We start from the raw sequence: 21422 nt of genomic DNA on the forward strand, positions 1-21422 counted from the left end.
GGAAGTTACAAAACTATGAATTTCTGGAAGTTGTTTTCAGGAAAAGGAAGCCTGTGAAGATTGAATGGGTTTCAAATGCAGCTGATGTTACACAGTTAAAGCTCATTTAGGTTCATATTTAACTTGCTGAATGCATATAGAGGTTCCCTTAGTAATTTTCCACCCTCCCACCGCTAGAGGGATTGAAATTCCTCATGGGAGTTCCTCTGTCTGCCTATGTAACTGCACTGTGCAGGCAGCATGCCCAGCAATAGCCTTGGCAAAGCAATGTCCTGATTTACCAGAACCAAAACAAACCAAACCTTCGCTATTTTCTGGATCAGTTACTTTTCTGTTGATACTTTGAGGACTTGATTTGTTACCTTACACCAGTCAAGAAGACAGCTGTGTTTTAACTTCCTGCAGTCCTGGGCTTCAAAAACAATGGCTGTAATGGGCACTGTGGGTTACGGGCTATATTTACACCTTTTTTGAGTTTTAGTAAAAGAGATAGGGGTCTGGATGAAGGCAACCCATAAAAAAGGTTTAGCTTGATTATATTAATGGAATTTGCACTATGATCTTCCAAACAAGGCTGCTTTTTGATATTAAAAAAAAACCAAACAAAAACAGAGCTACTCATGTTTAGAAAGAAATTGAAGGCTTTTAAACTAGTTAACATTTGAAAGCAAAGGAACCAGAAACTGGAGGGGAGAAGAGAGGAAGAAAAATTGCCTGTAGGAAAAGAATTTTTAATAATTTAAAACTGAAGGCTGAAAACACCTCTAAATATTACATGTGCTAGTGGGGATTATACAAATCACATCAGTGTCTTGTACGTGGCACCTGGTACCCCAAATGTGTCCTTGTGAATGTTTTCAGCTAAGAAGCTGAAAATAAAGATGAGCTTTTACCATCTGCTTGAAATACCATTAATAATATATACAGATACTGACTGGCAGATATGACTAATTAATAAGTTATTATTTGTTAATACTTTGAAGTTTGCAGGCTTTGGCCTGCAAACTTCCTGCCTGGTGTCATGGAAGTGGTGCACAGAAGTGCTTCACGATTACTCTTCCTTGATGTTTATTCCTGAATTCTGACTGATATGGTGAGAAGTAAAGAATAACAGCCCATCAGGTTACTCCTCTTACAAGCTATGCACTAGGCGAGACAGGCTGTTCACAGCAGGGTGTAACAGCACTTTATTCACCTCAAACATGGTTGTAATAGAATGAATTATGGAATTTAAATAAGCCCTTGTGTTTACCTAATGTAATGTAATTGATCCTCTATCAAGTATTTGTCAGAACAAATTGAGTACCTAAGTTTGTCCCAGCCCCACAAAATAATTTGGGTTAAAAAGAACCTCCAGAGGACATCCACTCCAACTCTTTGTTCAAAACGTGTCTGTTTAGAGGAGATTGCTTAGTATCCAGCTGAGTCTTGAACACAACTCCAAGGACAGAGATTCCACAACCTCCTAGGGCCACCTGTTCCAGTATTCCACACTGCCATTGTTAAACGGAAAACCTAAATACGGAACCCTTTTTCTATATAAATAGCGCTTTTGGCCGGCCCCGCTCCCTCAGGTCGCTATCTCGGTGTTTGGGGATCCCTGCTCCAGGTGCATCCCGCAGGTCCCGAGCGCAGGGGAAGAAGGATCGCTGCTGCTGCTGCGCTGTCCTGGGCACGGCAGCCCCCGGCTCCCGCCTCGCGTGTCTCTGTCACGGGTGTAACAGCCAGCGCAGAGCTCGGACACGCAAAATGCGCAGTTCACTTTCCTTTCTTGCCCCCTACAAACAGCACAGCGCGCACCGAGCCCCGAGGCGAGGCTGCCCCGCCCGCGCTGGTGCTGCTCCTGCTCCTGATGGGCACGAATGACCCCGCTACTCTCCTCGCAGCTCTACCCCCGAGGCGGTTCTGGAGGGGAAGCCGCTACAGTTTCGCAGCCGGGGCTGCGCTGGGATTCCCCCGGGAGCGTGGCCGGCTCCCGCCGCCACGGCCGCGCCCCGCAGGAGGCTTTGCCCGGCTCCAACATGGCGGCCCTGCCCTTGCGCCCGGGCTCTCCCCTGCCCGCTTCCAAGATGGCGGCCCCGCTCCCCCGGGCGCTCCCCCGCGCCCCCGCCCCTTCCCGGGCCCTCCTGCGCGCGCGCGGCCCCACCTCACTTCCGCTTGTGCAGCAGCCATTTTGTCTTTCCGCCGCCGCTGCTGCCCGAGCTTCTCCCTCCCTCCCGCCGCCGCGGGCCGCGACACTCCAGTTCCCCCCCGGGCGCGGCTCCCGCCGGGCCGGGGCCGATCCCGAACCCCCTTCCCTTATCCCGGGAGGCTCCTCCGCAGCCCGGCCGCGGGGGCGGCTCCCGCGCTCCTGCCGCGCGATGTCCAGCGAGGAGAGCTACCTGGCCATCCTGCGGTACCTGACGAACGAGCGGGAGCCGTACGCGCCGGGCACGGAGGGTAACGCCAAGCGGAAGATCCGCAAGGCCGCCGCCTGCTACGTGGTGCGCGGCGGCACCCTGTACTACCAGCGGCGGCAGCGCGACCAGCAGCGCTTCGCCGAGCTGGAGGTGGTGCTGCAGGCCGAGCGCCGCGCCCGCCTCATCCGCGCCGCGCACCTGGCGCCCGACGGCGCGCACCGCACCCGGCTGCAGACCTGGCAGGGGCTCTCGCAGAAGTACTGGTGGAGAGGTGAGCGCCGGGGCGGGGGCGGCCGCGGGGCACCGAGACACCGAACCGCGGCTGGAAGGGACGCGGTGGGTCCCAGGGTCATGCTAGGCATGGCACAGGACCGCGTCCCGACGGTTCTTGAGTATCTCCCCCGATGGAGACTCACAGCCTCTCGGGGCAGGCCGTGCCGGCGCACAGTCACCTTTACAATTTGTTCACGTGAAACTTCCCGTGCATTAGTTTCTTTCGGCTCGTTTCCTCTTGTGTCATTGCTTGCCACCACCGGGACATTGCTCCATGCTCCTGACACCTCTGTTTAGCTATTTATACACATTAATGCGGTCCCCTGTCAGTCATCTCGTCTAAAGGCTGAAGAAAAATGGCCTGTAGTTAGGTGCAGTTCCTTCAGCCTTTCCTTGTAAAAGAGATGATTCAGTCCCTTAATCATCTTTGTTGCACTCCTGTACCTGCTCCAGGAGTTCCATGTCTCCCTTCTGCTGAAGGGATGTCCGTATGCCCTCCCTGGCGGGAGCAGGAGGGGACTCCTTGCCGAGTGACCAGTGCCTTTAAACGCCACCTCGAGCACGTGGTCTGTGGGCAGTGACATTGTGTCACACCGCGAGAGGCAGGGCTCACTCTGCACGGTACCTCTTGGTCAGCAAATTGTCCAGGGCTTCTCATCTGGTGGTGGTACGTTGAATATCTGCAAACACAGAGTATAGCTGTCCCCTCCAGGTCTTGCACACAGCCCCAGTAAGACAGTGACATCTCAACTGTGCCCTTGGGATAGGGTGATAGTCCGGTCCACATGAGCTGGGTTAGCTTTGGGCCTCGTTCATGCATGTACTGGTGTTCATGTTAAAGTACTACAGCTGCCAGTGGTGGCAGTCCTGGCACTCATTGTTTTATTTGTCTCTTACTTGCAATGAGAAGCTGAAAAGACCAGATTAATTCTCAGCTGGGTCCTGAGTGATGCCACAGCTGTTACAAATGGTGGTGCCTGAACAGCAGTAATTCCCAATTGGGACTTTCTTTTGCCTGAGGGAATGACTTGATATCTTGTTCCCTTTGCATTTGGTGTTCTACTTTTAGCCCTAGGTATCCATTAAACAAATAGCTTGCTTTTCACTTGCCATGGGCCCAGTGTATATCTGTATTGCTTCTCTTGTTTTGCTCTCTTCATCCACCAGCAAGTCTGTAATTCCAGCTTTAGTTTTCCCTATTTTCAGTTAGAGGGATTTTGCTTTAGCTGCAGCCATCCCTCCAGTCCAGATCTCAATGACTTGAAGATCTTTTCATGTGAAGAAAAGATATATATCAAAGCTGATATACCCTTTCTGGATGGTGGTTTCCTTGCCTTTATCTGCATTCTCATTGTCTGCCCACCATTCTACTGTTCTGGCATCTACTCTCATCCTGTGCTGAAACTTCCTCCATGGGTCTTAGTGTAGCTCCTGTTTGTCAGGAGAGGGCATTCTGTGTCCTTTTGATCTTACTGGTCACCTTTATTTGCACACCCTAAATCCTCTTGCTTCTCTTACACTGAGAATACTAAAATTCATTTCATGCTTTCAGTTCAAGTTTTATGTTTCTTACATGTGTTCTCCCAATGTTTTTCCTGCCATTACAGTATTCTCTGGCTGCTCTGGACAGCAGCTTTGGCCCAGCTGTCAGCCTGAGATGGACATCAGCCTGGTGTGTGTTCTCTAACTGCAAGGCCATGGGCTGGAGAATGCCTCAGGGGCCAGGAAGGGTGTTGGGGATGTGATTTGCAGGCCAGAGATCTCCTGTCTATTTCAGATGAAATCAAGGGGATGTACAAATTGTTGAAATGGGCATTAATATCTTAGGTTGCCTTAAGTCTCTGCTTTCCTGATCCTTGCAGAGATAGGTATTTAATGATAGTACAAGTCATGCTCTGAGGAGATGTGAGCAAGCAAGTCTAAGTCTGTGTCAGCAAAGTTTTGAGCTGTGCTGGATTTTAAACCATAGAGGCCCAGCTGCTCTATATGCTTTTATATTGTCCTAGTGAAGAGAACAAATTTGGATTGAAAGCTGTGCATGGAAAATGCCGTGGGATCCAGAAGGGGACCCTGAGCTTAGGACCTGTTGAGTACCTGAAATTATTTACAGAATTGCAGAATGTGCTGAGCTGGAAGGGACTCATAAGGATCACTGAATACAACTCCTGGCCTTGCACAGGACCATCCCCAAAAGTCACAAGAGTCATTCCTGAGAGCACTGTCCAAACACTTCTTGAACTCTGTCAGGCTTGGTGCTGTGATTGCTTCCTTGGGGAGCCTGCTCCTAAAATCCTACCTAAACCTCCCCTGACACAAATTCAGGCTATTTCCTCAGGTCCTGTCTTTTGTATTTACTTCCATTGGTTAAAGTACAGGTGGGAAATTGATTTATTTAAATTCCAAAATCATAAGCAATTGATTTAAATCAGTGTTAATAGGACCTACCAGTATCATTTCATATAGCACAGTTGATCCCAATTTTGCAAAAGCTCATGAGTGAGCCTTCCAATTTTTGTCCTCTTCAGGAGGAACAAGCCATTTGTGTGGGCTAAATACAGGATTATATTACATTTGTCATTGATGTGGGATGATGAGACTAAATGACTAAATGTCTAAGTACCTTTTTTTTTTTTAGCCTTAATAGTCTTTCTAGGAGGGTTTGCTTGATGTAGTGACATTCTAAATGTTCTGTCTCAAAGTAGCAGTAGAGACAACATCATGCAATGGTGTGAGAAAATCAGAATTGGTAATATCATATCAGAGAGGGAGAGTGTAGGTGACTGACTTTATTTTTCTTGGTTAGTATGTAATATTTTTGATTATTAATTATTGATGTCTAGCTAATTTTCTATATAGTTATTTGTTTATAGTAAATTGAATTAAGATTAGAAGCTTAATCAAGCTCCATTAATTTTTCTTAGGTATTCTTAAGCAGGTTAAAGATTACATTAAAGAATGCAGCAAGTGCCAGGAAAAGCTAGACCGCTCTAGATCTCTCTCAGATCCTTCTGAAATGCTGGAGGAGCTAGGACTGGATGCAAAATCTCATGAAGACAGTAATGAAACAGATGATGAATTGAGTAACACAGCATCAATCCCAGCAGCATCTCCAAAGCCTCTGAAGAAGAAGCCAATAGCAAAGCACGAGCTTGTGTTTGTAAGTACCATTGTTTACAGCTGAATGGATTTGCATTTTCTATTACTGCATTCTTGGTCATGGACTTCTTTTCCATTGTTGCGATAATCTTGTAACAATAAGACCATACATTTTGCCAAAGATATTGAATGTGTAGAAATGGGATACTGGTGTATATGTCATGAAATTAATTATAGGACATCATTGCTGGGAAATAAAATCATGCTATATATTATGCATATAGAATGTAAGATAAAATGAATGGCAAAATTGCCATTGCTTACAATTGCCATCACATACAAGATTCTTATATCTTATTCTTATCTTATATTCTTATTCTTTCCCTAATAAATTATGATATACTGATGTATAAAATTCTTGTTCATAACTGTAGGCTCGCATACACATAAAGACATTTGAATTTAGAGACTTTTTCAGACTGTAGCCTAGAAAAATACAGTCAAAAAGCTCTTTGAATGTGTCTTCCCATTTTTCCAGTCTGTTTTAATTGTGTTTGGAGGGAGGGTGAAACTTAAAGAAAGAAAACAAAGTAGTAAAGTTAAACTCTATGTTCTACAGACTTGAACTGATTGTATGGTTGCAGCAAATAATTCTTTTCTGTGTTTCAGTGTGAATGCTTGAAAAGGCACAATCTAAATGTAATGAAGTTCTCAAATGTTGTTTATGACAGGTTGACAGTAAGGGCCTTGTGAAGCAGTCATCTTCCAAACATTGTCTGTCAGTCTTAAACCAACTGAATCAGCAGAGGCTTTCCAATCAGTTCTGTGATGTGACTTTGCTGATTGAAGGAGAGGAGTACAAAGCTCACAAATCTGTCTTGGCAGCCAACAGCGAGTACTTCCGAGAGCTCTTCATTGAAAAGGGAGCTGTCACTAGTCATGAAGCTGTAGTGGATCTGTCAGGTGAATTGCTGTGGGTTTCAAAGCTAGAAATTATAATATCCTAAGTAAGGTGTACAGTATTTAATTCAGTCTTTTTTGAGTGTTGAAGACAACCAAATTGTCTCTGTTTTAATCTAAAAGTTTTTTGTGTGGATCATAATGCAAAAGTGATCACTCTGATTTTTGCCTAATATGATTTTCCATGGACTGTGGTATTTAATCTTAAAGTTTCTGAGAAGCTTTTGATGGATTTTTACCTTGCTTAGGTATGTTTCCTCCTTGTATTAGTCACAAACATTGAAAAGGGAACAAAATCAAATGCTTGAGTACATCAGGCAGGGATGCTGACAAGCTGCTTGGAGAGTTGTTTAGCTTAACAAATGCTAAATTATTTCTTATTTCTGTGAAGCACAATTATGCATGTCTACTTATTTTTCAGACCTGGTACATGCAAGACAAGAGCTAAAATATATGTTCTAAAAATAGCTTTGTAGTGATGAAGAGTAGTGTACAAAACACAAGCCTTCTGCATTGCTTTCTCATTTATTAACTGTCTCTGCATGAATAATAGGCATGCATGGACAATAATTTTCTCATAGGATGGTCCAGAAGGTTCCCCACATTAAATATTTGATTTATTAGTTATGCAACTGTAGACAGTTATACCAAATTCTTATATTTCAGCATTTCTATTTATATAGCCATATTTTTATTGTTTTCAATAGCTACTTCGTTATTTTTCAGCCACATGGCTTGTTACTTAAGACCTGAGTACTTTCTGAATGTAGCAGATTCAGAAAGACTTTGGTTCAATTAATCTCCTCCAAAAGCATTTTGGCTCTCCCAGCATCTTGAAATATTCCTCAAAGAATTTTATTGTGAATATCTTTAAGTACTACTTAGTTATTGGAAAAGTTGTCTGAGCTTACCCCACACATAGAAACTACATGAGGAGGAAGCTGTAGTGTAAATGACAATTAATTGAGTGCCAGTGATGGGCTTGTTATTTCCAAGTGTGTTTTGCTCTAAATTTCAGGCTTAACTGTATCAAAGGTGAACTGTTGTATTCATCATGGGATATTTTGGGGTAATTTCAGGTGTCATTATTTGCTCTAATATCTTGTTTTATTCCTGGTAGGTTTCTGCAAGTCCAGTTTCCTGCCTTTATTGGAATTTGCTTATACTTCAGAATTAACATTTGACTTCTGTAGTATGGCAGAAGTGGCCATGCTCGCCCGGCATCTCTTCATGTCAGAGGTCCTTGAAATCTGTGAGAATGTGCACAAACAGATGGAAGAGAAACAAATTACAGTGTACCAAAAGGGAGATATTCAAACAGTAGAGTCAACACAAAATCTAGCAGAGCAGGCTGAAGTGCAGGTGCAGCCCATGGATGGTGTTGAGCAACCTAAACTCACAGCCAGTGAAGTGCCAGTAGCTGTGAATGGAGCTCCTCCCTCTGCTGGGACAGAGGAGGCAGCAGCCCCCCAGCCTGACGTCCTGCACCCAGAGCCTCTGGAGGCCACTGCAGGTGATCCTTCCAAGCCTGTGGAACGGTGTGAAACAACTGAAAATTACATCAAGATCCAGCTGGTGGAGGGCATTTCAAACAGCCTCTACAACAGACTCAGCACCGAGCCATCAGCTGTGGAAGCCATGGACACACAGAGCCAAGAGAAAGCTGAGGCAGTTCAAAATCAGAGTGATAAAGCACATGTGGACTCTGCTTCTGAAGACTCCTCAGAGACACTCAGGCAAAAAAGTGACGAGCAGAGCAGCTCCATTTCCCAGCCAGAGAGCCTCACTTCCAGCCAGGATGATACTTACAAAAGCAAGCTTCGCCAGCGTTCTGTCACTGAGGGGGGATACATCAGGCTGCATAAAGGAATTGAGAAAAAACTGCAGAATAGAAAGACAAATCCTAAATCTGCAGTGCAGCAGGTATTCTGTCTGTCATTAGACCTTGTAATTACCAGAGTAATTTCTAAGCTGTGAGAGTTGGGCGAACAAAATCCCAAAAAGCATTGACTTGGCATCAGTATTCCTTCTATATTGAAGGTCCTTAGAATGCTTGGTGGCCACAGTCTAGGTTGAGTATATTCTCACAACTTCTTATGGTTGGACAGAAGTTGTATCAGCTCCCCAAAATCCTTAATAATCTGTGAATTTAATTCTAAGCTAGCTCGTGTATGTCAGTCATAGATACATACACTTATCTATTAGAGAAGTGATTTATCTATTACATTTATTCAGACTTGACAACAGCATTGGGAATGAAAAATTTTACATCCCATGTAGATCTTCAGATGTAGTCATGAGTCACAGTAATGCATTCCTGCTACCTTCTGATTGGGGTCAATGAAGAGAAAGGTTCAAAGAGCACTGCTGTTAAAAACTCTAGCATCTGAACATAGGAAATGTTAAGTGATTGAGCTAGTTCCAATTACAATTTATTTTTTTTAATGAAATGGTCTTATTACTCTTTCCCCTTTGAGAGCCTTTCGTCTTTCAGTGCCTTTGGATAGTTGGCAATCATCTCACTGGACATCATGCATTTAGTTTGTGACAGAGTACACTTCACTGCATGTTGGCCAAGTCTTCTGAAGAGCTGTTAATTTCCAAAGGAGTCCTGAGAGTTTTGTGTACCAGAGCCACCAGTCCCACACACAGGACAATAACTTGTTATCATTACAGCAGCCTAGTAGAAACAGTAGAATTAGTTCTTTTTACAGATGGACAGCTTAAAGCCCAGATGCTAAAAGTAGCACAATCAAAATACTTGAGCAACCTATTTATGCTGGTTGGAGAGCACCACAGTTTTGTTCTCTTTTTGAAAGGGGAATATTTACTTTTGGGAATAGTTCCTGTTAATGTATTTTGCAGTTTTTGAATCCAGCTCCTTGACAGATGAAGTGCACCTATAGAAAGAGACCTATATAAAAGAAATTAGTTTGGATGAGTGCTCAGGATTGGGCTCAGGAATAGGTTTCTGCTTTCCTAACTTGTTTTGTAGCCTTGTTTTTTGCATCCCTCAGCTCCCCCTACGGCATGGGATGTCATATAAGCTTTGGGAAGGAGACACTCTCCTGAGTTCCCAATTTTGATGCTGGGAGAATAACAGGAAAGAGATTGCAGGAAAAATGCTTCTGGTTTAAATTACAGTACTTGCACCTGGCACGGAGATATAGGGAATGAGGTGTGCTTTGTAGGAATTACTCACATAACTTATTTTATACAGGTTTCATAGACCTCATATTTGACTCCCATTGGTTAGTAGTTTTCTTGCCACCTAATTCATTGGTTAGTAAATAGTATTTTACTTGTCTATCAAATCTCTATTCTTGGATTGTTTACATACTTTTCTGCTGGTTCTCATTGGACAAATCCCTTGTTATTGTAGGTGCATTTGTTTTTCACGCTCAGAACAGATTATGTTAACAAATGTCTCATTCTCAAAATGGCTTCATATGGGAACTTGCAAACTGCTTGATAGCTGCACTTAGAAGAAGTAATAGGGCAGCTTTGGCAATTTTGCAAAGTGAGGCCTTGAGTTCATACGGCCTTTCTTTTATAATTCTTCTGCCTGTCTACAGCAGTTGGGAGAACAGGATGAAGAAATTGGGATGCCTGTGCTTCCTTCCCTTGCCTTATTCTCAGGGAAACCAAAGGGGACACAGCTGATACAGGACATTTCAACCTGATCACTTAGAATTTGGTTTCTAAAGAATTTGGCAGCAAGTTTCTACAAAGGAAGATGAGATTATCAGCTCCAGGTAGCACTGCCAATATCACATAAAAAAACCCACTAGTGCCTTATTCCTAGATAAAAATCTCTAAGAAAGCTGGAATGCTCTCAACTTGATAAAAATCCTGACTGGCAGTACGCTGTGATTTTTCTGTAACTATCCCATAGCTGTCACTTAGGCAGTTACTCAGGGCTGGAGAGTTCATTGTCCCTGAACTGGTAAGTCACTGTGTGGCCATCATCATAGTAAGTTTATGGTTTTTAAAAAGGAATGGTTTTTCACTCACCTTGAGATCTGTAGTTTTATAGTGAGCTGAAACAGGGTAACTTTCAAGCAGCTAAGTCAGCTGAGCAAAATTAAGAGGTATTACAGAAAAACAGAATGTCAACTTTTAGTAGAAACTTTCAGAAGGTATGAAGTACAATGCAGTAAAATTCATTAATAGGTTCTGTTTTTCCAACTTAGGTTGCCATGAAGCTGGTACAAAGAGGGAAAAAAATGAAACAGCCCAAAAGAGAGACCACGGAAAATAACGAAGTGGAAGCGCAGCACAAATGCACTGACTGTGGAATGGTGTTCCAGCGGCGCTATGCACTTATAATGCACACACTGAAACACGAAAGATCTAAAGAATATAAATGCCCAGTAAGTTGAGGGGTTGGGTTTGGGTTTTTTTTTCTGTGTAAATCTTTCTCCTTGTGAAAATTAATTCTGTAATTATATTAGTAATTATATTTGTTGCCTTTTTTGGTATATATATTTATTTTGGTTACCAACTTCAGAGTTGGATACAGCATTGATCTAGATGGGGTGAGGTAGAATGGAGTGCAGCCACTTGGCCTGACAGTAGTGTCTGACTTGCTGCTCAAGACTGTGCTAGCATGGGATTTGCTTTTAACCCTACCAGTAAATTTGTATTTAGTCTAGACTGGAAGTTAGTCTCACTGGGAAGTGATCAGTGGTTCTGTCAGTGGCCATAAAATAAAAATTTACAACTATTCATTAACCTCAGGTGTGGGTTATGGATTTAACTCATCATATTACTGTACTTAAAACATTTTAAAAACATGTTTGTTTTTTTTTTACTACTTCTGAGTGTTACATGCAAAGTGAGGTTGTAATATTTTCTGTCCCAGCTGTGTAAGAAGGAATTCCAGTACGGTGCCTCGCTGCGGGCGCACCTGGTGCGGCACACGCGGAAGACGGAAGCCAGCGCTGCAGCCGGCGGTGCCGAGGGGACCGGCGTGTCCTCGGTTAAAGGGAGAACCAAACGGGAATTCGTGTGTGACATCTGTGGGAGAACTCTGCCCAAGCTCTATTCCCTCAGAATACATATGCTTAAACATACAGGTGTCAAACCCCATGCGTGCAAGGTAAAGTCCTTTTGCTCTCTAATCAGATTTGTAATATTCTCTGTTACCAATGTTTTGGTATTGATGCTCTGCCCTAAAATTTGTGTTAATCTTGGTCACTTCACAATAGGGAAAACTAGTGTAACATTCATGATGAAATTGCTTGCAGTCCAAGAGTGAGAAAACTAGAATGAATATGAGTAGTGCAAGTTCATATTCTTGTGTCTAGAAGAATGTCTTCCTTCGATTATTCCTTTTTTTAAATAGACCAGTTCTATCACTGCTGCAAAATCGCAGCCTTGGCCATCCTAGTTCCCAAGAAATACAGGAGATTTTGTTCTGTTTGAAGTTGACCACCTATTACATAATTAGTTTTATTTGTCCTATTCCACCACGTGTGGATTTCTTTAGGTTTGTGGAAAGACCTTTACGTATAAGCATGGATTGAAAATGCACTTAGCTCTCCATGAAGTACAGAAACAGTTCAAGTGTGACTTGTGTGAAAAGTCTTTTGTCACAAAAAGAAGTCTTCAGGAGCACATGAGCATTCATACAGGTAAGTGATGAGAAAGGGAATCCTTTTCCTTTGTTTAGGTATTTTATGCTGCTGAACTTAATGTTGTTCTTCAGTGTCAAAAGAAACTGTTTAAAAAAATAAATGGTAGTTTGTTCTTTTTCTTCTAGTCAGGCAGCTGAGATAGAGGTAAGAGGTCATTTTTTGGAGCTAAACCATAGTTTAGTGTTATTATGCAGATGTTCTATACAAGAATGGGGAATTGTGGTTGGTCTGTTCCTGTGGTTTTGTGTACGTATTAATGCCTGTGTCATGTCAATTTAACAGGAAATAGGCAACAGGCTGGAATGTTCTAATGCACTTCATCTCCCAGCCTGACCTTTTACAGGAAAACAGGCTAAGTTAAATCTCTCAGAATCCCCATGTATATTTTACAAGATGTTCTGTACTAATACTGACATTTTGTAAAGCCTAGTGTTTTGAAAATCTTAGATGTGAAAGATGGCAATATAATAAGTGGCAATATAAAAAGATGGCAATATAATAACAAGCAGAGTTTTAAAATTTTAATTTATAAAGGTTGTCTGTGTTTCTGGTTTTCGGGGCTGAGCAGAATCAAGAGAGATACTCAGAATAAGTTGTTCCTGAAATTATGGAATTTGTATTAGTAGTCATCACTCCTGTGTTGATGAAATGGAGCAAAAACTTCTTATTTTAAGGTGTTTTTCCACAAATGCAAGATATAAGCAATAGTCCATAAGCAGTGCTGTGTTTCTGAAGAAGTTGCATAATACATAAGCACAGGCAGTTGTGGTTTTTTTCACACAAGAAGACAGGTTTTTAGACTGCTCACTTTTCCTCACTAAATCATACTTGCAGCAAAGTACCTATGTTTAAAAACATGAAATTAACTAATTTAGCATTGCTACTCCCCCCTTGTGTATTATTACATTAGCACATACAAAATACACTTAAAAATTCCATCAGTGTGTAATTAAATAAACTTCACTTTGTAGTACTGCTCTGATTACTTAAGTTATATATGAATTAAAAACCTGTCTCACAAAGCACTCCAGAGAAATGGAGGCATGGCTTGGTAACATGTTTTGTTTTGTTTTTGCTAGGAGAATCCAAATATCTTTGCTCCATCTGCGGAAAATCTTTCCACAGGGCATCAGGACTCAGTAAACACATAAAGAAACATCAGCCAAAGCCTGAAGTTCGTGGATATCAGTGTACTCAGTAAGTCAGGTGATGGGTGGTTTTGGTGGGCTTTTTTCTTAGTATTAATGATCCTAGTCATTTTCAAGATTAAAAGCAGCTCCTTGTTGTAGCATAAAACCACTGGCCTGGGATGAGACTTGGAAAGCATGAGAATAAAAATGCATTTTTGTAAATATATATTGGAGAGCAAAGGCTTGGTTTTAAGTTGTTACCTAGCTCTAGTTTCTCGCAGCTCTTCTCTAATGACTTTGCACTGTAATTGGTGCTATAATCAGTAGCTGTGTGGGTATACAGCTTTTTTGTAGGACAGATAAAAGAGTGTAAGGTTGTAAGAGACCAAGGGCCTTCAGCTTGGTTTGCCCTCTTGTAGTGTGATAGTGGATTTCAGTTGGATTTGAAGCTGTAGAGTCTGCAATGTCCTGCACTTGTGTTCAGTGTTTGCTGAAACATGGCTGTGTTTAGGAACATTGCAGACTGAGACTCACTGACAGTTGCAGTTCTCTTCATTATAAAACATAAATGACCAATATTGCAATAAATTACATTTGTTTTTATTATTAATGGCATTTATTACTATTTACATGCCAGCATTGTGGACTTTAGCAAAGCAGAAACTGTAACTGGAAAGTGTGATCTAAGTGCATTAGCAACACATGGATACTTTTTCCATGACCAAGCAGACTATAGGGAACTTTTTAAGTGCCCTGCAGAAGGACAAATAATGTTTAATTTTGGAACTCACAATGATTCCCTGAGAAACTCTGTCAGATATTAAGAGGAATGGTACAATTTATATTATTGCCTGTAGCAACTTAAGGTTTTAAAGAAAGTAATAATCTAAAGAGTTGTTTAAAGTATCTCATTGCTGCTGCATACTAGCAAAAATTATATTTTCTAAATTATGAAAACTTATTTCAGTTCTGTCAACAATGTTTATATTTAGTGATTTTTAATACTAAAAGCATTAATTCCAAAAATACAAAGAACAGAGCTAATAGGGGGTGCACAGACACTGTTTCATGAAACATACTATGGAAGGGAGTTTTAGTTTTGAGGGTGAAGTATATTTATAAAACAAAAATTTTTTTACTCAAGGCAGTAGGGCCATGGATGCAAGAGGTCACCTTGATAGAGAAGATATTTTGACTCGCCAGCTTCTTCAAAACAGACACAGTCCTTGCTGCTTCTCCAGCAAAGGTCTCTGCTAAGGATATAATTCATGTTGTCACCAGTGGTTTAGACAGCTTCACTAAGCAATAACCAGACTTCAGTTTTTAGTTTGGTGGCTTGGAATGGAAACCTCCCTGTCAGGCTTCAGTCTGAACTTCTGGCCCAGTTGAGCAAAGCTGACCATGAATTATTTTACTAAAACGTTCCTGGAAGTTTTGCAGTGAAGTATGTGTTTGATTTAACTGCAGTAATGCATGACAATGTATGGTGGTTGCTTGAGTTTTTTACTACTCTAATGGCTTTTCCAAATACACAGTCCTTGGGGAGAGAGCAGCAAGTGCCAACCCCATTCAAGGGCCTGAGGGGTCTCTCTGGTACTATTTTATGTGGACGTGCAAACTGAGGATCCCTGAGAGCCCCATTTGAACTGGAGTGGTGAGACTTTCCAGTCTAGTAGGAGGTTGTTTGTGTGGCTCAATGACTGTTACTTTTTTTTTTTCCCTCCCTCAAAAGCAAAGTCAACTTTTTTTTCTCTCCAGAATGCTCATTATTCAGGCAATGTTATATCAAATGTTCTGTTGCTGTATGGAAGCTTTTCTCATTTTCAGATTCCCTCATTCCAGTGGTTGATACTGTAGAAGCCACCTTTGCCTGCTGACACTGCTCTGCCTCTGTCCTTTCTTGAGTCATGCAGCTGTATGTTGTTACATGAGGAAGAGAGAGAAAGAGATGAGCAGCAGAATTTCTTTCAAAGGGAGAAACCATGTTGTTGATTAGATCAGACTCTGTAGTCTTCATACCAAGAGGAGCTGTATAGTCATACTATGGCAAAGTATAAGTGAAGGAAAACCCAAAGTTAGCCTGGGTTCAGATGTGTACAAGCAGCAAGCTAAAGAATAAGTATTGATACTTTCAGATGCTTTCTTGCAGGATTATGAATTTGGTATTTTTTTATTTTCTAAAAAATCCCCTACATTTGAGCATTAAAAACAACAAATTCTAGTTATCTTTGTGTCAGTCCTCTTTGGTTAAAGAAAGAAGCAGCTGTTACTGTCCTCATACGTTCATATTACCATATAATACAAAATTCTGATGTCTCCCAGTTGGTTTGCCTTTGAATATTCACCATTAAATCTGCAGAAAGAATATAGTTACTCAATAACAGACAAGGGGGTTTCAGAGGTCCTCAAGTTTTATTCCAGGCTTTCAAATAAGATGCTGTTCTTTTAAATTTTTCCAAGTTTAGAATGGGATTGTGTTTTAAATAAATACTGATGATGCAGTAGGTGTTCTCAGTCTTCAGTTGCTATTAAAGAAGAGGGTCCCAGTGCCTTTCTTGTATGGGATGCTAAAACATTTGCTGTTACAGGTGTGACAAGAGCTTCTATGAAGCTCAGGATCTTCGACAGCATATGAATAAACATTTAGGTGTGAAGCCATTTCAGTGTCAGTTCTGTGGAAAATGTTACAGCTGGAAGAAAGACTGGTATTCTCATGTGAAGTCTCATTCTGTCACAGACCCTTATAGGTAAGAGGAAATTAATTTAACAACTGAAAGGTACTAATCAAAGTGAGGCTATAGAGATCCACAGCCTGTCAACAAGGCACTGCCTAGTCCACTTTTGAGGTACCAATGGATTGATGGTGATTAGGGTCTTGAATATTTGAGGATGCTTTACATTGCATGGGTTGGCTTCTAACTTGGGACACGGTGCTGGAACTAAGACGTGAAGTCGTAAGACAATAAATACAATCAGTGCAGTTAGAAACTTTTGTGATCTCACTTCTCTAGAAGGGTAAGTGGATGCTTTGTGGCTGTGGATAAGAGGAAATGTAGTTCAGTCCAACAATATTACTTCTAATAATGGAACTACTTACCATATGAGACAGTATTGCCCTTAACCTTTGCCTACCCTAAATAAAGTGCATTTTGGCTTAAAACATATAAGTGTACAATAATGGTTTTAATAGATTTCTCACATTAACACATTTTAGGTGTAATGTATGTGGAAAAGAATTTTATGAGAAAGCTTTGTACAGAAGACATGTAAAGAAAGCCACACATGGTAAAAAAGGAAGAGCAAAACAAAATCTGGAACGAGTGTGCGAGCACTGTGGAAGAAAATTCACACAGCTCCGGGAATATAGGAGACACATGAACAATCATGAAGGTATGTAGAACACAAATAGTCATTACATCCCTCAACCCCTAAAAACACAATGTGTAAGGGGTAATTGTTTCTTTGAGTCTGTGTCCTGTCTGGCAAAACATGGAAGAGTTTTTACAGATTCTCCAGTTCTGTGTGAATCCTGGTTTGGTAACTTGCTGTCAGTGATTCCCAGAAGTTGCTGTTGGGGGTCTTTCTAAAGCTCCAGCCACACACAGGGACTGTGCCAATTTGTCCTCTGTACCTGAATAGAAGAGGAACATTTTTACAAGTGACTAAGAGGGGTAAATCTGGCAAAGAATTGGATGCACTATAACATTCTCCATTTTCAAAGGCACACACAGTTAACAAACTACTCTTCAGATAGGAGAATGATTGGCCTAAATTTAAAAAGAAAAAAAGAACCAATGTTGGAAATGGATCAACTTCTTAATTTATGACAAGTGATAAATTGTATGATGTTTGGAGAAAATATGAAAACTTTTTTTTTCTTGTTAAAGAATTATGTGCATTTTTACTTTAGATATAAAGTATGAAATTGATTTTTGAGTATTTGGTTCTTTCAGCTGTGTTGGGAGTCTATATTCTCCTGTCCCAGGGCAAAACCCACTTTTTTTTTGAAGCATGTCTTCTTTTTAAGAGCTCTTAAGAGTAAATCTGACAGCTGTATAACTATTGAAATAGAGATTTTGTGTTTGTTTCTAAACAGCAAAAGTGTCCTGTAGTAGGTACCTAGCCTAAATCTACAGCAAGTGTCACAGAGGAAAAGACAGTAGTGAGATGGTATTTGTCACCACCACAGACCACAGAACTCAGATGTTACGAGGGTAAATAAGATCATACAAACATCAGGTGCTGTATTTGAACATAGGCAGTGAAAAGGAGGGTAAAGCTGGAGGTGTACAGAGGGATTGGCAGAAGCAAAAGATGAGTAGAAATGCAAGTGGCAAATTCTGTGAAGTAAAACATGGCTTCAGAAAGGCATCAAAATTATCAGAATTCCATTAAGCATTGTGCACTTAAAATGAGGAAGAAGCTGCATTAAAAGGAATCTTGACAAGTTTTTCAAAGTAAAGTGTTGGATTGGGCTGGGCACTTGTGGAGAATCTTAACTACTGAATGCATTATGCTTGCATTACATGGTTACACAGAAATGGTAAAATGATGTTTTGCCACATGGCAAACATCACAGGATTGCTGTGGGATCTCTTTCTTACGTGGCAAACATCACAGGATTGCTGTGTTCTCCCCCCTGCTGCTCTCCCTGTGGCTGCTGCTCCTGCTGTGACCTTTGCTTGCTCTGCCCCGCAGGCGTGAAGCCCTTCGAGTGCCTGACGTGCGGCGTGGCGTGGGCGGACGCGCGCTCCCTGAAGCGCCACGTGCGCACGCACACGGGCGAGCGGCCCTATGTGTGCCCCGTGTGCAACGAGGCCTACATCGACGCGCGCACCCTGCGCAAGCACATGACCAAGCTCCACAGGGACTACATCCCCTGCAAAATCATGCTGGAGAAAGACACCCTGCAGTTTCACAACCAGGGGACGCAGGTGGAACACGCCATCAGCATTTTAGCCTCAGACATACAGGAGCAAGAAACCGAGATCAGCTTTGGCGCTGGCGAGGGCGAGACTGTGGTGGTGACAGGAGAGACGCTGGAAGCCATCGAAGCAGTTGCGGCTACTGAGGAGTGCACATCAGTCTCCACCCTTTCTGACCAAAGCATCATGCAGGTGGTAAATTATGTACTGGCACAACAGCAGGGACAGAAAATGGCTGAAGTGACGCAGGCCATTGAAACTGTAGAAGTAGAAGTGGCCCATGTAACAACAACGGAGTCAATTTAGTGTATGAGAAAGCAAGAAGGGTGAGGTTGTGTATCTGTGAGAGGCAAGTGTAAAACGGGTTACCTGAGGCTTTCAGTGATGCCTGTTTTCAAATGGTTAATCCTCAGTACTGAATGTTGTGATGACAGAATACTGCACCACGTCACTTCAGCCTCACATTTTTTGGAAAAAGTACCAATACTCCAGTGTGGGCCAAGGCTTTGAAAGCTAAGATTTCTATAGTGGCTGTAACTTTAAACAAAACAGAAAGGTTAAAATAATGTTTTTTGTCTCATGAAGTGTCATACTGTAACTTTGAGAAATTAAAAAGAAAAATATATAAAAAGGCTGCACTAAACACTAGAAATGCACAGCTGTTGGTAGTTTTTTTTGTTTGTTTTGATGTGCATTTCATCAAGTTTGTGAGCAAATTTCCTGTATTGGATGCTGTCTGTTTACTCCCAAGACAAGGGAGCTGGTAGAATGCTCTGTGTAAGCTTGTGCTTCATGTGGCATACAGAAAAACTGAAGCTTTTTTCTCTGGGCAAATGCACCATTGGTAGTTAGTGAATCCCAGTTCTGAAGAACTTACTTAAATTTCAGGTGTGAGGGTGGCTGGTCCAAGGTTCTGCAAAATGCTGTAAAATGTTTTATAGATAATGGGCAGGTAGATGGTTGTGATCTGGTTCTCCAAGATGGTTGTGAATTGAAGTTGAGCAGAGGACAGCCCACCACAGGGAGGCTACTTAGAGAAGTAAACTCCTTTTCTTTGTGAGGGAGGAGTTTGCACCGCAGTCTCTGTGCACAGCCACGTTTAGCTCCGTGTTTGCTTGGAAGCTATTGCCAGCAGTGATGTGTGACCCCAGTGCAGGCAGCCTCATGAGGCTCACTTCTGTTTTTGCTTTACATTTGATGTAGAAACTGTAAAAGGAAAAAGGTCTAATGGCACACTTTTTCAGGAACTAAGGAAGTCCAGGTGGTTATGGACTGATCTTGTATTGTATTTAAAGGAGGAGGCCTGCTAATTCCCAAGCAGGACACATGACAGTATCAGGGTAGGGAAATATGAGTATCTTGGGATGGGGTAAAAATTAAATGGTCTCAAAATGACCAGAATCTCTAGAAGACCTTATTACTGCTGCTTTAAGAGAAATACTTCTAGATCCACTTGATAGCTGATGTTACACCACATAGTTGGAAAAATCCTTACTGGTGTTCCTGCAAGTAAGTGTGAATGACAGCTGTGCTTGGCCCAGGTTTCTGTGTCCCCGGTTCAATACCACAAACATGGCACACCTTAATCTGTACAAGTGTAGGTTCCTTTGTCATTGCGTGGCTTTTTTGAGCAAGCAGCATGTCTGTCAAGGAAACTGAAAGTGCTTTGCTTGTGAACAATCAGAGCTGTAGTCTTTAAATTCTTCTCAGTCTATAGTGGTATCAAGTTTCCTAACCTGGACAGCAGTAAGATACCCGAGCGACCAGAAACTTGTAATATTGCAGGGTAAATTCCATAAATAGACATGCCTATAACTCTGCTACCTGTGAAACAGATCCACTGAACAAAATTTCAGCAAACCCTGTGGCAAAGTAACCACCTCATTTGAATTAGTATTTCTACTTTTCATCTTATTTAACTATGTGGATATCTGTCTACTAAGCTACAGAATGGACTGTTCTTTTTATACTTTGCAATTCTGTAGATAAGCAGTTGTTGAAATTTTTTTATGTTTGAGTTTTGGATCCAAATTAATTTGTAGATGCCTATTTCAAAAGTCAGGGTCTTATTTCAGAGAAATAATGTAGTTATTTATATATCCTGCACCCCTTTACAATTGTATTATTTTCTAATTACCAAATGGAGTAAAACTAAAATGAATATTAAAAAAAAATTACTGCTAGCTGTAACTTGAATTTTTGTATGGTAAAGAATCTGGAGATAGCCATCCTGCTTAAAATTAAAATACTGCCATTATGATGGAAAAAGATTTAAAAGCACTAGATAAACTTGAAAGCTTACTTCAATGTTTGTATCCTAAAAATAATTATGTATTACTAAAGTGAAAAAGTGTTCAAGGAAAAATAGCTGTAAATAGTGCTAGAACATTATTTGTATATTTAGTGTGTTACATTACAAAAAAGAATATTACCAGCACCTTAGTTTAATCTTTGGTGCATTTATTTATTTGCCCAACCTATGGAAGAAGCAAAAGTGAATCTGAATTTTGGAGCCTTCTTATCCACTGTCAGAATGCTTTTACTGACTCAATGATCTGCTGTTTAAAAACAACCACCAACCAAACTAATAACAGAAGGTTGTTTTCTAAACAAGAATCATCCAGGAATGTCAAAGCTGAATGTTGTGGCACCCCTTTCTTAACATGCTGTGCCTTACCTTTTCAGAACGGTGTGAGGTAAGTGGGGAGTGTCACTCTTGGCTTTGCTGTTCTCATCTCTGTGGGGTTGCCTTATGTTTTTCTTTGGACTTCAGCACTTAAGACATTCACTACCCTCCTGCAAAAGTCAGACTGCAAATATGCAGTTGGTATTTGATTTTTTTTTAAATAAAGTTAATGAGAAGTGTCTGTTCATTAAGTATTCCTAGTGAATTCCTGTACATAATGAATCAGATTTGTACATTCTGCTGTTTTTATTTAGTGTTAAATGTATAAAGTTATGGCTATTTCTGTCATCAAATAAATTGAGCTCTGCCATGAA

At 41.4% G+C, this 21422-nt stretch overlaps 1 protein-coding gene across 1 annotated transcript; it reads left to right on the forward strand.

The window, feature by feature from the left end:
• The first annotated feature begins 2154 nt into the window (after positions 1–2154).
• On the forward strand, positions 2155–21422 carry ZBTB11 (zinc finger and BTB domain containing 11). Its single transcript, XM_054627882.2, has 11 exons — positions 2155–2670; positions 5594–5829; positions 6500–6731; positions 7849–8651; positions 10922–11101; positions 11593–11829; positions 12220–12364; positions 13447–13564; positions 16086–16244; positions 16712–16887; positions 18196–21422. Exons 1-11 carry the CDS (start codon positions 2361–2363, stop codon positions 18726–18728), a joined length of 3129 nt encoding a protein of 1042 aa, XP_054483857.2. The 5' UTR covers positions 2155–2360; the 3' UTR covers positions 18729–21422.

This window comes from Agelaius phoeniceus, chromosome 2, assembly GCF_051311805.1.
Source record: "Agelaius phoeniceus isolate bAgePho1 chromosome 2, bAgePho1.hap1, whole genome shotgun sequence".
NCBI lineage: Eukaryota > Metazoa > Chordata > Aves > Passeriformes > Icteridae > Agelaius > Agelaius phoeniceus.